Genomic DNA, 18620 nt, shown 5'->3' on the forward strand with positions numbered 1-18620 from the left:
AAGAGAATATAAGCACTTATTATCGAAGTATTATTATTATTATTAATGTTGTTATTTACATATAAATAAATACCAATCAGTCCATATTAAGTGCCATTAATTAATATTGAATAGTATTATGTATTATTATATAATATACATTGTATTATATTATGCATTAAAGAACTATTAATTAAACACACTTAATATGGATTTCGTAATTGTCACAAGCCATATTAAGTCCATTATTATTTGTACTTAAAATCCAGAAGGTGCTTTAGAAAAACAACAGCAATGCATTGACAAATATTATAGATAAAAATAGGAAAGTGGGTCTTTTTTATTATTTATTTGTTTTTGCCGTGCTCTTATTATTAATAGTATTATTATTATTATTATTGTTGTTGCTATCAAATCTACAAATGTTACAAATCATGTAATCCATATATTATTTTATTATATTATATTATATATATGACTTATATTATAATTCTGTTATGTGTTAATTACGTCTTAATTAATCACTCTTAATCAGGATTCTGACGGTCAAGTAATCCATATTAAGTGTGATTAAATAATATATAAATCATCATTTGTTAATGTGACATTTTTAATAATATATGTGAATGAATTATGATTTATTATTTTATTGTATTATAATTCTGTTGTGTATTAATTAAGCTTAAGGTATTAATGCTGACTGATTCGTGTCATTGTTATGTGACACCACATTACAGCATGAGTGTGTACTGACAAATGCTCTGCTGGATGATGTCATATTAGCTCATTATTTACAGAATGTGGGTGTAGTGAATACAATATGAGTATATGAGTATATGCAAACATATTGGCTCTGCCAGGAAAGAGAATGTTCAGCACAGACTTCAAGAGACGCTTCCAATGACTAGACGCAGATTCGACTGAAACAAGCAAAGTGAACGAGTGGAAAGACAAAAGGGGGACTTGATAAACAAAGGACCCAGGCCCACAGACAGACGGAGCAGGCAGGGAAACATGATCTGTTATCCATAGTTGATATTGATTTGGGCCTTGGGCTCCCAGTGGAGACCATTAATGGAGGCAAATGACCTTTTGGACATAGTGACTGTCACTAAGGTGCTGGCACTGATCCAGAATATGTGAGAAAGACCCGTCATGTACATCTCATATTAGTGCTGCCATCTGATCGACTCGTGCTGATGCAACTTTAAGTGTCCAGCTCTCTGACTGACCAATGAAAACACTGGAAAAACTGCAGATGCAAATGAGAAGAGACTGAGTAAACAATCACCTCTATATTTGCAATGAGAAGAATTTCATAAGCATTTCCTGAGAAAGCAATTAAGTATGCTTGCCTTTGATGGTAAAGAAATATGACATTCTGTGTAGTCAATATGTAAATGAAACCAGTTACACCACATACTCCTGTCACCACAACCACAATATTTTCTTTTCTTTTTTTCAAAGCTGATGCATTGCATGCATTTGTAAGTATATAACTGCATTTCATTCAAATCATATATTTATGGATATTATTTATAGTTATAATAATATTTATTTCAACACACACACACACACATACAGTAATTAAAAAAAATATATATATTGTAAGTGTTTAAACTGTTTTATATAACCCTAACTAAACTACAAATAATTGTGACTTACCCCATATAGTGTGATAACATGCCCCACTTTAAAGTCAATGTATGATCAAATTAAATTATTATTATTATTATTATTAAGATACGTACATGTATTTTTAAAATTTGTATTTTTATGTTCAAAAGCTTTTTAGTAGATTTTGTATAAATATGAGCCAGTACAGAAACTACATTTTCAAAAATAAAATATGAATTACCATTTTAGGCTACAATAAGACAATAAAAAAAATATCAACAAATGGTATTGGTTCTCCAATTGAAACTAAAATATATTTGGATGATGATGATTATTATTATTATTATTATGTTGTTGTCGTTGTTGTTGTTGTTATATTAACTTATAATATAATATGTTTTTGTTCCCGTTGTCTTTTTTTAATTATAATATCTATTTACCAAAAAAATGTTGTGCTTTTATTAGTGTTTAAACTGTTTTAACTAAATAAAATGCTATTGAATAGGTTCCATTGTGACAAATTACTCCACATAGTGTGACAACATGTCCCAATTTAAGGTCAACATATTTTTAATTAATTCATTTTGTAATTCTTTTTTTTTAATCGATTTTAAGTACATGCATAATTAAAAAAAGAAAAAAAAAAGTACTTTGTATGTTTATGATTTAACTGAGTTTCAATAGTAAGCCCACCTTAAAAATATTAAAAATATCGTATTAAAACAAATTTTGAAAATATGAATTGGTAAAAAGTGTAACTACCAGTGTTATCAGTTTGCTTAATATAAATAATATTTTTAAAAATAATATTTAATGTTTTAATTCTATTTAAAATATCACCATCTGGTATCAGATCTACAATTCGAAAAACAATACATCTGTATTATTAGTATTAGTATTAGTATTATTGCTGCTGCTGCTGCTGCTGTTGTTGTTGTTCCAGATTTCATCTTTGCCGCCAGGCGTGGCATCATGAGGACAGTGTCGTCTGAGGTGGAAACACGAATGCTCTTTGTTCAAGGTTTGCCTGCGATGTTGCTAGACACGTGCTCGCTCTCCTCTCTCTCTCTCTCTCTCTACCATAAATGTGCAGTGCAGATCCTGCAACGTCTGTCTGATAACTCCCCGCGTCTCTTCTTCTCAGCGCCTCTCTGTGTAACAGCACTCCATGCGCAACGGTAGTCCAAACAACAACTCGGTGACCCGCTGCAACCAACGGCAAACAGGGTGGGCGGACCCCCAAATTATGTCAGTTTAACTCTTTCAGTTTGGGGAAATATTGGGGCCAGATGTTTCAGTTCCTCAACACTCGCCGCGTATTTTCGGTCATGTTATGACACTCCGCTGATCAAACATCACAACAGAAGTGCTGTTGTTGAGATGCAGAGCGGCAGCTGGATGGTGTTGTTTGCAGGCGCACATGTGTGATCATCCTGGCACGCCTCTCCTCACAACACTACACAATGAACTATGATGTTGTAGCCTAATATTTACGGCATAAAATGACGCTTTGGATTATTCATTAGAAGTGAGTTGTTGGTTGCTACAAAGGAGTCTGAAATGCAACGGGATGGATGGATGGATGGGTGGATGGATAGATGGATGGACGGTGACTCTGTCTCAGCGAGGCAGGCATGGCAAGCTGTTTGAACATTTATTATTTTACACTAGTACTTTATTTTAGAAATAAATAAATAAATAATCTAACAACAACAACACTAAAAGTAGCGATTATTTATTATATTTATTATATAAGTTATTACCAATAGAGACCAGTATATTTCTCAGGCTTAAAGGATAAAAGGATATATAAAGTAGGCCAATATAAAAATAACAAACAATTTTCTTAATACAAACTCATCTTTTTTGTGTAATGCTGCTATTCTTTACTGGTGTTAATATTAATATTTTTATGAATTATGATGACTCACTTGCAGGTGATAAATAAATTAGGCTACACCATGCAATCAATCAATCTATCTATCTATCTATCTATCTATCTATCTATCTATCTATCTATCTATCTATCAATCAATTAAAATAAAAACAACATATTGTTAAATCTCCCCTGGATAAGTATTACTACTAATGATACATTAAAATAATAAAACAATAATACTAAAATATCAAAATATGTATAATGCATATTTTTAATTTTTGAAATGTTATTTTTATTACAAGGTAGAATTAAAACTAGTGCTGTACAACGATTAATCTAATTAAAACAGTATTTTTGTTTATAGTTACTTTATCATTACAGTAATTTTGAACCAGTATTACTTTTATATAATTAAAAAAAAAATTATAAAATGTATTTAGATTAACTGGATACACATTACTAATAATGAATTAACATAAAACATAATATTAAAATATGCTTAGTGCATATTATGTTTTTTGTTGTTTGTTTATTAGATTTTTAAATATTAGTAGTAATTCTATAATAATTGCATAAATAATATTCAAAATAATAATTCAATTACAATTTTGTTTATTGTTACTTAAAATAGAAAATAATCGGTTTCTATTTAATTTTTGTATACGAAATATGAAATATATTTAAATATAAATTCTATATTTTTAAAAACATTTATTTATAGAGAGAGAGAGAGACAGACAGAGAGAGAGAGAGAATTTATACAAATATGAAATTGAAAAAGTAATTATAATAATAGTAATATAAAATTTGATTAAAATTTAGTTTATTGTTATTTTAACAAAAGTAAAGCGGTGTCTTTAGTAAGAAAAAAAAAAAACATGCCGCTCATTCACAGTACCAGTGACATAAAAATAGATCGATTCTGGGGATACATGCAGCAGCGGCTTGCCATAGGCGGGGACTGAGCGAACCAGACGGGGTGGAGCATCGCTTCGCCTGGCCCCTCTCGGCGCAGACATCCTTGTGTCCCGTTCGCCTTGTGCGTTTCGGAACCAGAGAGGGGGCTGGTCTGTGGGAGGGACTAGCGCAAAGGGGGGACTAGGACCAGGAGGGGGCGGGGTGGCGGCGAGGGTGCTGTTTCTCCAGTCTCTTACCAGTGTCTTTGTCTCACACTCTTTTGTTAGCCATGCCTAGCTTGCTGGTTCTAGCAGGGATCATGGAGAAAAATGGGGGCTACGGCGGGGATTTGGCCGGCTCCGGCTTCGGCAGCGAAGGTCTCCTGGTGCCACCCGAGGAGGAGGAGGACGATTCCCGTGCCCTTAGAGTTGCGCTGGGCCAACTGTCGCTGCTGGGTCTTGGAGAGGGCGAGGACGGGGCTCCTGCGGGTGGAGGTGGTGGTGGTGGTGGAGGAGTTCAAGACAGGAGTAACAATAACCACCACAATCACATCCCAGCCGATTCAGGGATGTTACAAGGGAAGAACAAGTTGTGCGCCCTGTACGAGAGCTCGCCCACCGAAACCAAAGGACGGGGCTGCAACATAACGGAGTGCGTCCCCGTGCCAAGCTCCGAACATGTGGCCGAAATAGTGGGGAGGCAAGGTAAATACAACGATGCGCACTTTCACATGCTTTCCAACTCGTTGTTCTCCAGGGTGCGCGGCTCAAACTAAGTGTGGAGCTGTCTTGACAAAGAAAAAGGGAGTGGTGGTGCTTTTAACGTGACTGTTTTAGCCACAATTCAGCACTCTGTTTCAGCGCGTAGATGGCATGTACATGGGCATTTCCTCTTAGCTTTACGCAAACTTATCAGCGGGTACGAGAACAAAGGCGTTATTCCACATCCACGCCTTGAATGTCAGCACGCTGCTTTCCCTTTGTCGTCTGAGCGCGCGTAATTCTGGTTTTGAAACAGAAAATGGAACGCGTGTGCGCTCGCTGGATACAATGTAACAGTCAACGGTCTTTGTTGACTGGATACATTGTGTCAGTCGTTCCTTCGCGCGCCTCTGTAGTTCCTGGGGGCTTTCATATGCAGCACCACGTTGTTTTTGTCAGGCTACCTCAGACAAAGAGCACTTGTCGGGTAACTTTAGTCCACCGCTGATGTCCGAATGTCTCGCGAGCGTCTAAAAGTGCTGAAATGTTGATAGCGTGGTCAGACAAAGAAGTAAAAGTCCTCGTGTGCGTTGAGGGCAGAGCTATATAAACGTGACTTGGCGGAAAAGTTTAGCATTTTGAATGTGTGATGATATTTGGATGCAACTGCGTGTTGTTGGGTCGCTTTGGTGACCCCGTTGTCTCAATAAGTCACTTTGTAATACATTTCCAGCATCCTGGAAAGCCGTGTTGCATTTGGTCCTGGAGAGACAGACTATAAAGACTGTATTAGAGTCACGCCCCGTCTACCAGTACAACAGCCCTGCACTCAAAGCAGGGGGTCAGGAAGCCTCTGCTGTCCATTCATTAAGGGCATAATATCTCACCCAGATGAAATATGCACTAATAAACGTCCCAGCAAGCGGGTTCCCCGCATATGACGACTTTGTTGAGTTGTAAAGTGGCCTGCGTGCTTTCAGAATCCAAATGGGGCTAACTTGGGATGCAGTGAGCGCGTGGCTTGGAAATTGCTGATTAAGAGGATTCGAAATGGGGTCTTTACCTCATTAGTCACTGATAGTACGGCCACATCCTGTGACATTCGCTTGGCCTTTATTAGGTTAATTTAATTGCATTTTTCTACCAATAGATAGACGCATTTGGCCTCATAATAACAAGCCAGAGTGATGGCGAAAAAAGCAGCACACTTAGGGATCCTTGTTATTGCCATTAGTTGGAATTTTGAGCTGTAAGGTTCCAGTGCTTTGTTCACCTGCAGTGGCTGCCATGCCTGTTAGGAGATGTGCTCCTGCAGCGAGAGGGACGATTCAGCGGCGGGAGGGAATCTGTGCTCCCTGCTGTCAGTGCTAGACAGTCCATCCAGGTTATTTTTTTAGCTTCTGCCGTACACAATGAGGCATGAAACCAGTGTGCAGAGATCTATCCACTGAACAGGCCCCTGGGCGGAGAAAGCCACCCCACTCTTGATAAGACACCACTGAGGTGCTAATAAATACTCTGGTGCTGAACACGAGGCAGATGCTGTGGAGCACCACACCTTGTCATGAATTCATTTCTAAACAATAACTTTATGGGGGATTCTGCGTGCTTGCTTTGTCCTCGAGTCAACTCCTTCTGCAGAATAGCTGGGAAATTACATCTGAAGCACATTTTAATTTGGGTTTCCGTGTTGAATATCATAGTACCTGTAACTGACAGTTAGCACATGGCACTGTTGCAGAGGAGGCGTCATTCAGACAACAGTGATTTTTAAACGCTATTGTATTTACAGATTTTTTTTCTTTGCATCCTAATAGGATACGTCAACACAGAGTGGAACATTTTAATGGGATTTATTATGCTAAATACTAAAGATAATTAAAAGGAGACACATTTTTCTATACAATGAATGAAACGGCAAAATAATATAGCGTAATGCAGACAGTGTAATGTAGGGAAAAAAATATTGTTTTAATGGATTTGTACATTTACCACAACAGAGAAGAGTAAAGAGTTATTTCCAATTTCACTTTGAGCCTCAAACACGAGCAGAAGAAATTTCAGTGTGCATTGTTCAATCAATAGTTTTATGAACAAAAATGACAAAGAAAGAAAGATTAACACCGATATTTATTCTGTTTATGAATAAGGTTCAATGGGTGTAATTAAAAACAACAAATTGCAAAATAATTCTATTTTCACACATTTTGCACAAAATTGCAAGACAATGCTCATTTTATAATCAAAAGTTGTATCATAATATATTTTGTAAAAAAACAAAATGGTCAGACAATGTTTTTTCCCAAAAAAGTATAATTTAACATCTTTTCTACAAAAATAGCAAAACAATGCCCATTTTTACAATAAAAAAAAAAGATATTTATTATATTTTGTGCAAAAAAAAAAAAAAAAAGCGATACAATGCTCATTTTGGTATATTTTGTGTATAGGTTACAATAGAAAAAGGTATGGGACTGAATCAGCTGACTTGTGCAATGAATCTGCAGAATTTTGTATATTTAAGCATGGTAAACTGATGAAACATGGTCAATTTAAACTGTTTAAACAATTTAAATTGTGTTAAATAGAATAAACCGTACCATACTTTTACTGAAAACTGAAATCACAATCAAATGATTCCAAATGTTTACATTACATGAAGAACTTTATGAATGAGTTCTTCTGCTGCTGATTCTGTGCATGGGTGACCTTTTGACCTGGAAACAAACAAGCAAAACAAGTATTATCTGACAAATTTTAGTACTCCTACTACTATAATACTCCTTCTCCACTCAACAGGTTGCAAAATCAAAGCTTTGCGTGCAAAGACAAACACCTACATCAAGACCCCCGTCCGAGGCGAAGAACCAGTCTTCCTCATCACCGGCCGCAAAGAGGACGTGGCCCTGGCCAGACGCGAAATCATCTCAGCTGCAGAGCACTTCTCCATGCTGCGGGCCTCCAGGAACAAGTTGGGCGTCTCTTTCAGCGGCTCACCTCCTGCGCCGCTACCTGGCCAGACCACCATACAGGTGCGGGTGCCCTACCGCGTCGTGGGTTTGGTGGTCGGACCGAAAGGCTCGACTATAAAACGCATCCAGCAGCAAACGTGCACTTACATCGTGACTCCGAGCCGCGACCGTGACCCCGTCTTTGAGATCACCGGCTCCCCCGGGAACGCTGAACGGGCAAGGGAAGAAATCGAGGCACACATCGCCTTCCGCACGGGTGGCCTGCATGACCACAACAATGAGAACGACTGCTTGGGACCTGACAGCGGCAACGGGGGTCTGGAGAGCCGCCTGCAGCAGGTGTGGGGGCTACAGGGTGCCCCGCGCAAGCCGCTTGCCAGCAGCTACCGCCAGAATTTCTCAGACGCCATGGTCGGAAGTAGCAGTGGAGGAGGAGGAGGTGGAGGAGGAGGAGGTGGGATTTACAGTAAAGGTGACTTTACCAACCATGGCAATGGGGACAAGCCATGCTCCTACTTCGGATCTGAGGGCACTCAAAGCTGGGGCGATCCCGACTATCCCAAACAGGTGGCTTACTACGCCCAGCAGCGCTCCAAAAGCTTTGGAGGCCTGCCTCTTCCTCTCACCAGACTGTCGCCGGGACTGCCTGAACCGTGCGGCACCGGAAACTCCAACGCCGTGGGGTCTCCTCACGCCCAGGCGCGCCGCGCCCACAGCGAGCCCACCGCCGTCACCGCCGCGTTCACCGGACGTCTCCCTGTGCCGGATTCTCCACCTGCCGTGGCTCGGGACTGCATGACCTGTTTTGAGAGCAAAGTGACCGCCGCTCTGGTCCCGTGTGGTCATAACCTCTTCTGCATGGAGTGCGCCATCCGAATTTGTGAGCTAAACCATCCGGAGTGTCCTGTCTGCCACACCCTGGTCACACAGGCCATCCGGATATTCTCTTAAAAAGTCGACTTTTCTTTTTTCTCTTCTTTTTTTTGTGGTTTGTTTTTACTCTGTAGAATCAGTTCACTTTTAACGTTTTTTTTTTATTTGGTCAGTATTCACTTTTTTTTATTTTTCAGAAAACACAAAACCAAAACAAGCAGATATTTTAGAACACACTGCTTGGTTTACTAAAAAAAGAGGAAGAAGTATTTTCAGATTTTTCTTTTATATGTACACATATATACATATATATTTTATAAAAGTTTTTTTAAAAATGGAAAGAACGTAGTTCTTAGCATGTTGGTTTGTTTTGCTTTATTTTATTTAATTTTTTACTGGTGCTGTTTTTTTCCACATGCTGTGTGTGGACAGTAACAGAAGAAATAATGTGAACATTTTACACTTTTCCTTTGCTGGGGAGGTATATTATTATATATAAAAAAATATCATTACGAGTTTATTTCCTAAGATTGGAGTATAGTTTTACATCCCAGTATCTTCTGCAAATAAACGAGTATTCTTTTTTAAGGCAAACTAGAATCTTAAATCTTTGCACCTTAAAACTGATGTAAAGTGATTGTCGAAAAAACATTACATTTCTAGATGTCAATGCGAAATAGATGGTATAGAAATAGGGGCTGATATATACAACCTGATGGCTTTAAATTCGGATCATGTTCTAAATGACACAATTACCGATGTAGAATCTGCTTTGCAAGTCAATATTTGAACGGGTAACTGACGAGTTAAACAGGGAGTTTTCTTTTTTGTTTTGTTTTGTTTTGTTTCTGCACCAGTGAGCCTATTATGTGATGTATCTAAAATGGTCTTATTAGGTACAATACAGAAATAAAAATAAAAAAAGAAAACTATTTGAGCAAACTGATTGGTCAGCTCAAAAAACCTTGGAACTCATCCAGCGTTCTGTTTTCAAGAGGATTTCCCGGGTTCTTTCAGTAACGTTTTTATTCTCTTTTCTGCACTCAGTCAGTACGTTTATGATTCGATCTTTTCCACATTATTTAGTAAAACGCTGAATATAAGGCATAAGATGAAGTACAAAAAAAAAAGCAGAGGGGGCGATTGAGGGGAGGGGGTCTGTAATCTGATCCTGAATAGACCAAATAGACAAAAGCAAGCAAGACTTCGAGCTACAGTACAATGTAAATCACCCGTTCCCGAGGTGCTGCATTTGAGTTGCAAAGCGTCCTCTGACTGTCCGTCTGTACTGAGGCAGGTGTTGCATATCGTACTTTAGATTAAGCTTTTTATTTTCTGAGGGTCGGGCTTGTCGGGGGGGAACTGCTCATTCGCTGTAATGACTACAGAGCTCCTCCCTGTGACTATATTGTTTTGTCGCAGTGGTGGTACAATCCCCGGAGCGCCCCGACATGGCCTGCCCTAGGAGGAGCTGATAATTAGCCATACATCAGAGTCCAGGTGCAAAGCAACTGCTGTAGGAAGGAGGGGCAGCGTACAGTGGTGTGAATGAGGACGGAGACGCCGCGCAGGGGGCTAAACTAGGTGCAGCTGGGGCCCCTCCTGTTGATAGCTTGCTCGCTCCCGTTCTGGTATTCCCATTGGGGAGAAAGGGGGCCTCTTTTGTCCTGCCGTGGGGTGAAAAAAAAAAAATCCAAGAGCAGATTTTATTTCAAAGAGAAAAGCTGGCCGTTCTGGGTAGAGAGTGTGACTAGATAGACCCAAAGCATTTTTCTTCGGAGATTTCTCGTTTAATGTGCACAAGTGGCAGGCCGTCGAAGTTTCCATGGAGTCTTCCTTCATGAGCGGGACATCCTGCCGTGACCCCTTCGAGACAGGCCTGCCAGTGCACGGTCACGAGCAGCCAATCGGAGAACAACCTTGAACTCCACAATGAAATCAGACAATTGTAATTGACAAGAAAGCAGGGGGGGAAACGCCCAATTTGGTGGCCGCTCATGCTGAATCAAATTACACACCCACTGCCTGTCTCATTGCAGGCTGGGGGATTTCGGGATAGGGGATTAGAGTGTTTGGAGGTTGGGAAACTGTCTTTTTTTTCCCCCCTTTTGCTAGAAGGCCACTACAAAAGAATGGAGCCACTGAAAATGTACTCAGTTTGAAATGGGTCAGTTTTTCCCCCATCGAGCCTCTCTGCGCCATTGCCACATGTGCGCGGTGTTAGAAGATATGCTAGGGTAAGCTCGTGATTGTATTTAACTTGCTATACCGATTTACCTTTGAGCCATTAGCATCTTTAAATATTAGTTCTGAAAACTTTTGACTGTTACAGCAGATATACTTAGTCGTTTGCCTCATCTGCATTCATGTATTACGGCCGCATTAGCGCCTTGTTTTGCTTTTGTTTTTGTTACTATAAGCGTTAGTGTAATAAGGTACTTTGTTTAACTGAAATATATTTCAAGTCCCTTTAAGTAACTCTCAGATTTGAGATACAAAACTGAAAAGGCTTAACAAATTAAAGCTCTTAAAAGCACCTTATTTTTAAGCAAGCAAACAGCATTTGCAATTGTAAAGCATGTGCATTTCTCGACAGTGAATTCAAATGGCAAATATTCTTGTTATTATTGCACTTAGGTTATATTTTGGGTTAGTCGGTTGTATTTGCACGGATAGCGTATTTTGACACGCTATTTAGCGGTTTTTCTAAAAGTCGCAGTCTTTAGAAATAGCATCTTAATTTACTTTCAAATGAAGGGACAACAATGCGATGGTATTTTCTTACCTTCATGTCTACTTCTTCAAATCCCCAGCACTGATCAGGGACAGACGCTCGTCCATTAAAGGAATGTATGTTTGTACATTTCGGTCATTTCTATATAAAAACCAAAACCATTTTGAAAAATAGAATCAATTATGCAAACCTTAATAGCTCGAATTTTAGAATCTGATTCAGGACAACAGTTGTCTGTCTATATGCCACATTTTGTTCTCCTGCCTCGTTTAAGGTCACTAGGTCAGCGTATGCAGGAAACAGCAATAACTGTCTTAATACTTAATAAAACAAGTTAATCCTTATCCAAAAATGCACTGTTAGAAAAATGCTTCTAAATGGTTGATAACCCTAAGAATTGTTTAAAGCCATGCACATTGTATTTACCCAATTAAAGCCCTTTTTGAGAACAAAACAAAAGCAGTAATGACTTTCCCAATTAGAAAATGCAGCACTTCAAAAGTTTTGTTTCTTAACCAAACGTCGCAACTTCTAATAGAGTGATGATATACTTCAAAGAATGTAGCCTGGATCAATGGAGAAGGTGCTGTGTAAGTATTCAGAGCGAGATATTATTCTTTGAAAGGGAGACATTTTAACTGTTAAAGACTTTATACAGCCAATCACAGCAAAACCTTTTTTGAGTATTATTTATTTGATAGGAATAAGACTATATTTATTGACTTTTAGGGAGATATATAATAAAGACTGACTACCATAGGCATATCATTAAATATATTTCACAATATAAGCAATTCTGAAAATATTGTAATAGTCTCTAGTAGCCTACTTGCTAGTTTGTAATATTGCGTAAGGCGTCATCCCAATAGAAATGAAATAAAGCGTGATGTTACTGATGCCCCAAAATCTGAAAGCTCTTCAGAAAGTACATAACCAAAAATTAGGGTTATCACAATCAATAGGGGAAAGAATTCATATAGTTTAGTTTGTACAGCATTTGCTTTGCCTATACTGATGCATACGGTTATGATGATACAAAAAAATATCTACACACCCTATTGACAGGATTTACTGCATGTAAGAGCAGCTCATAAGAAATAAAACTATATTTACAAATGCATATCAGAACGGTCTAATCATCATTCAAATCATTTCAACTGGCAAGTTCCTTTATAATTTCAGAATGACAAGGGCACTATTATTATGCCTAATCCAAAATAATAACTGCCCGTGCAAAAAGCCATTCTGATCAAGAAGGGGGAGTGGTCACAACGTACGACTACAGATTCACAATGAAAAGTGGTCCGGTTTGGAGTCTGACAGGTTTAACAAGAATGTGTTGTCTAACGTGAAGCTTAATATTAAGAACCACTGTGAATCGTTTCCGTTTCTTTCTCTTTTTTTTTCTTTTTTTTTTCCAGTAATTATGTGGTGTTGTTAAATGGTTGCAGTTCAACAGCTTCTCTTGCTTCTCTTCTTTTTGGTTGTGCATGCTGGGAAATTATTTTACAGAGCATTATTAACCTTTGAACAGCCAGTGTAGATAAAATATAACAGAGCCACTTGTACTACAGAGATTTTTAGTGAGGATTACAGCTGGTGTTTAATGTAATGCTGTACAATGACACTAGTTTATTTTTCCAAACATATTTCTCTTACCCAACATAAAGTATCTAATGCACAAATACCAGATAAATGCTCATGTGTTTACACACCCCAAGCAGAGTCTGTTTAGAAGGTGCTTAGCATTTTAACAAAGTATTTTTATTTTTAGTACTGCCCTGAAGATGCCATATACGATATAATTTACACAAATAATTTATTCCGTTCAGAAGTTCGCATACCTCTAGTTCATAACACTCTGTTTTCTCCTCAAGTGTCAATGATTGTTCGCAGCCTTTTGTGAAAGCTGCATGAGTCCCTCGATTGTCCTAAGTGTCAGAGCTGGAGATCAACATCGTATAGTGGGGAAGAACTCAAATGTGCAGAGCATGCTGGGAAACCAAAGAACTTGGAGGACGTTTGTCAAGAACAGTGGGCTGCTTTAGCACACAGGACAAACCAGAGACTCAAAACTATCACATAAGATACAAACAGTCATTGACGCTCGAGGAGGAAAACACATGAATTTAAACAAGGGCATGTGAACAATTTTGTCTTGTGGAATACTAAGGCGAGACACTCCAGGTGAATAGGGTAAAAAAAATAAGATAATAATAACTAATAGATTTAATAGATAAACTAATATATTCCTCCAGTTGATTAGACTTGTTTATTTCAAGTTTTCTGAAATGTTGAAATATGCAAATGAGGCATTATCCTTATTAAATATATACAAATTTGCATACATTTCCAGAACATAAATCTAAACACTTGATAGAGCCAGATTAAAAATTCTTGTCTTATATTAGAATTAAAAGATTTTACAGAGGGGTGTTTTTTTTTTTTTTTCATCCATAAGTCAGAAAAACAGCTATTAATTTTCACCATGTTTTTAGGGGAAACTGTGATAGAACAAGGTGAATGATATATTAGCAAATCCATCTTTAAAACAGCTTAGAACATAGATAGGAATAAAACTGTAACGTACAGGAGAAAACAGCCTTTAAAGATATTATAACTGAAATCTAGAGATGCAAATAGATAAAGTGCAATACAACAAATACTTAAATGTGTACTTTGCACGTTTTCTTTCCATTAGTTTGAAACTACGCTTTACGTAAGGCCTAAAATCTCAAAATTGACCAGTGCATGAAAAAAACTGTTTTCATCTGAAGTGTCTCGCCTCATTTAAAAAAAAAAAAAAAAACACTGCGTAAGGGATGTACTAAAAATAAAATAAAATGCAATTTAAAAATTCTTCTAGGGGTTTGCAAACTTTTGAGCTGAACTGTACCTTGCATTCCCATAACGCATATATTTGCATTTTTAGTCTTGTTGATATTTTCGAATTTTTTATGCGCCCGGGATAGGCGAACAGTATATACCCTTATATGTTCTGACATAGCAGATAGCGAAGCTGCACGTATTTATCTATAACCGCTGCAGCGTCCATTCCATAGAATCACCAGAGAACATATACGTGATGCACTTAAGCAATTATAATGCCTTTCAGTATAGTACAAAGGGCAAATAATGTATTTGAATGTAAAAATGGCCACCCAACCAATGTGTGATTTTGCCTTTTGTTTCTTTATCAAAAGTGAGCTTTAAGTTGAATTTCATGGCTAGAGAAATACCACCATATCTGTTTAGGTTCTTCCTCACAGCATTTATACAAAGCAACTTAAAAGGGAACTTAAAATGTCTTATAGCTGTTTCGTAAGATTCTATTTTGCTAACATGCATTATTATTTCATAGAGGAAGAGGTCAGTATCTGGATGTTATTTATGAATATCTTTAATGAAGCAAACATATTTATAAGTAACTTCAATACGTTTTGTTTTTTAATTAATAAATTAAAAAGTTAATATATTTCTAAAACGCATGAAGTTGATTTCTACTAAAATGATTAAAACTATAGAATTTTTATTTATGAAAGTTAGAAAAATCCACACTTCTGACAGCATAAAATAAACAAGTGGGGTGGGGTTTCAAAGGCTTATATTTTAAAACGTCAGATATGTAACGTGTGCATTAACAATGGGATAACGGCAGAAATATTTTATAGCATTCGGGGGTATTTTAGTCATTTCAACTTTGTGCCTCAATACCGCATTTTTGCATACTAGAAGCGCTCAGAAGTGTTGTGTACTCGTCCTTTAACACCTCATAGCTGAGTGAATAAAGGGTCCCTTCCTTTTTTATATATTAAATTGCTTTGGTTTTAAATGCAATTGTTATGAAGCGATAACAGGCTGAAGTATAACAGGGTGAAACAGAAAAATGATTGTGCATAGTACACGCATACAGTAGTAATAATTCAAGCAAAAATCAATTACATGTAACGTCGTTCCGATTTCCAATCGTTTAAAAATATGCATGACAAAACTTAAAAACACAAAAAAAAAAACACACACTTTTTTTCCGCAAATCAGATGTTCCGTTATCATATTTGTTTACAGATATGTGAACAGAATGCAGATTTCGAGCACATTCACAGTAATACCGTTATTTGCATGTAACTTCTATCAACCTGTTTTGTCACATACAAAATGAGGCTTATGTACAAACTGCACTCAAGGGCTGATGACTGAGTTTCATTATTACCGAGAGTGTCTCAAACATGTCAAAGCGGTGAACTATTGTTTACAAGATTACACGCGGAAGCATAGTCTCAGTACTTCATGGTGAACACACATCTCGACTTTGTTTTGGCTCTGTGGTGGCAATGATAGTTGTGTAGTGGTTTCAATTTCAGTCAGACAGGAACATGGGGTGGGGTGGGGGGGTTTAGGACGGTCACTGACGTGACCTCGCTTGGGATGAGTTACTCCGGTCCGACAGTCTGTATTTGGTAGCTTCCAGCACAGTAGAAGTGTTTCATACAGCTCTCATAGTGGTCTTAGTGCATTAGTTTGGTCAAGCATCTCCTGGTACTAGTGTTCAATTTATTGTTGATAAACGAGGGGTTTGCCATATCATAGACGAGGCTAGCCGATACTCCACGAGTCGTTTTGATTTCATAATTCAGTATCGTGTCTACACAGGGCACGCAAACTGCAGGTTTTTTCCTTAGAACATGTTCTTTGTGACTTTCATTTTTGATATTTGATCAATGTATCTATGCCATACTAGTTTTGATTTTTTGGTTATTTTCGAGAAATTGTATTGTAAATGTTTCTAATAAAACAAACTGAATAATCTGTCACTGCTACCCTGAATTCTGTTGCTCGCACACCTGATGATTTGAAACAAAACTGATTTTATTAATATATGTCATTAAAATACACAGCAAATTCACACAATTTAACAAAAAAAAAAAAGGGTAAAAAAAAAAAAAAAAATTCACCAAAAAGTTTAAAAACAGAAGCGTTCATGGGTTCCCACGGTCACGGAATTTTAAAATCTCCTCGGAAAGTCACGGAAATTAATAACATTTCAAAAAGCTCATAAATATTTCATCAACTAGAAATTGCTCTTTGTGGGTGCAATCTCTATACGATGAATTTTCCTTATCCGGTATTCAAGAATGACTGGAAAGGTCATGCGGAAGTCACTGGTCAAAAGATGTGGGAACCCTGTAAAATACACAAGTTTCTAAGTGTCTACGTAAAATCTATTCACCCAAGTTAAAAAAAACAAAAAAACCAACAGCTGATAACCATTCGTGATCACTGAAAACGTATAAACGTATTTGCAGTATTCAGAGTCTTTGTTCAGGAGACCCACTGGGAAAAGAACAGGCACGATGACAGAATCTTCCCAAAGCAGTAATTATCAACGACTCCAGCTAAACGGCTGATATTCAGCATAACAGATTGATGGCATTAGCATAAATCTAACAGGCAAGGCATTTAGGGAAGCACCTTGTGTCTTTAAACAAATGACAAGACATAAAGCTGAAAACACGACCCCAGCTGTCCCATCCTGAGGCGAAGAGGATCTAAACGCCGCAGAACACATATGCAAAGATAAAACCACACCAAAAGCCGTTGAAGACAGAAAAGCCAGGACAGAGAGTGAGATCTCGAGAGACCTGCTGCTCTTCGGGTTACATGTAGCAGATAACAAGGGTGGCCAGTGAGGAATTCACTTCCAGTAAGAAAACCTCAGCAGTACATCACAAGCCATCAGTTCCCCTGCCTTGCAATATAATATGGTCAATGTACCCAATCATAGAAGATCCTCTTAGTGAACTGCATCCCACCTGCCGCTCAGTTTGCATGCAGAAAAAAACCTATTAGTCAAAAACAACACCCAGAAACCAGCTAAAGCGAACCTAATCATGCAAATTTCCATCATCATAAAGTCATTAAAAAAATAAACATCTGACCCGCATGTGTACTCCTAGTAGGGATGGGAATCGTAGGGATTTAAAGAAATGGTTCACACAAAATCAAACATTGTCCTAATTTGAGTAAATTATATGACAATATGATTGGATGAACAATTCTTTATGATTCTGGCAGTTAAAACATGGAACAAATCATAAATTAATATAATAACAATGATAAATCATCATATAATTTTTAGGGGAGAAAAAGCACCACACAAGTGACAAGTATACCACAAATGGTGTGTTTTCATACTTTTAAATGTTTGGAAACAAACAAACGAACAAAAAAAATGCCTGAAAGTTCAATGCTGATTTTAATGCACAGTTGAAAATAAATAAGTTGCATCATCATGACAACAAAAACTTTAAAGTGGTTCTATTTTGCATATATATATATATATATATCAGAGATTTAGAATCCATAAGTTCAAGAACCGTTAACCGAATCAAGTGTCATAAAAATAATCAGATGATTTAAGAACTAGTCAACGATTCCCAACCCTAAATCTGAATATACTATACTCTCATTAAACACTACAGCACATACAGCCATTAACTTAACCTATTAACATTACTCTGATCCACAGAAAACACTCCCAGCGCTTGTACAAATGAGTGCCATGACTGGAAGGAGAAACCCTTGAGAAATTCCGATCAATAATCTAGTGATGGATAAAAGCATGACAAAAAAAGCAAGCAAAAAAACACCACAGAATAACAAGATCATATTTGCATTCAGTAAATACAAGAGATGCCGTTACAGTGTAAGAACTGAGCTATGATGACCACAGTTTGAATTTCTCAGGTGTTGAGATGCATGGAAAAGATGTCAGACTACTTCTGCGCTGGCACACTAAAGGAAAAAAAATATATGATTCACAAGTGAATCCCCATTGTGATCAGAAACCATTCAAGAGATACTTAAAAGAAGCATTACGCATTTTTCTTGTTCTTCAGCCCATTGTTTGTAAGCAGACTGTCTGTGGCAAAAAGTGCAGGAATAAAATGAAAAGAGCAGCCACGTCTGAG

General features: G+C 37.6%; 1 protein-coding gene across 1 annotated transcript; it reads left to right on the plus strand.

Moving 5' to 3' along the window:
• Positions 1–4328: 4328 nt before the first annotated feature.
• On the plus strand, positions 4329–18538 carry mex3a (mex-3 RNA binding family member A). Its single transcript, XM_058746628.1, has 2 exons — positions 4329–5076; positions 7873–18538. The coding sequence occupies exons 1-2, from the start codon at positions 4662–4664 to the stop codon at positions 8994–8996; spliced, it is 1539 nt and encodes a 512-aa protein (XP_058602611.1). The 5' UTR covers positions 4329–4661; the 3' UTR covers positions 8997–18538.
• Positions 18539–18620: the final 82 nt, after the last annotated feature.

This window comes from Onychostoma macrolepis, chromosome 16 (assembly GCF_012432095.1).
Source record: "Onychostoma macrolepis isolate SWU-2019 chromosome 16, ASM1243209v1, whole genome shotgun sequence".
NCBI classification, from domain to species: Eukaryota; Metazoa; Chordata; class Actinopteri; order Cypriniformes; family Cyprinidae; genus Onychostoma; species Onychostoma macrolepis.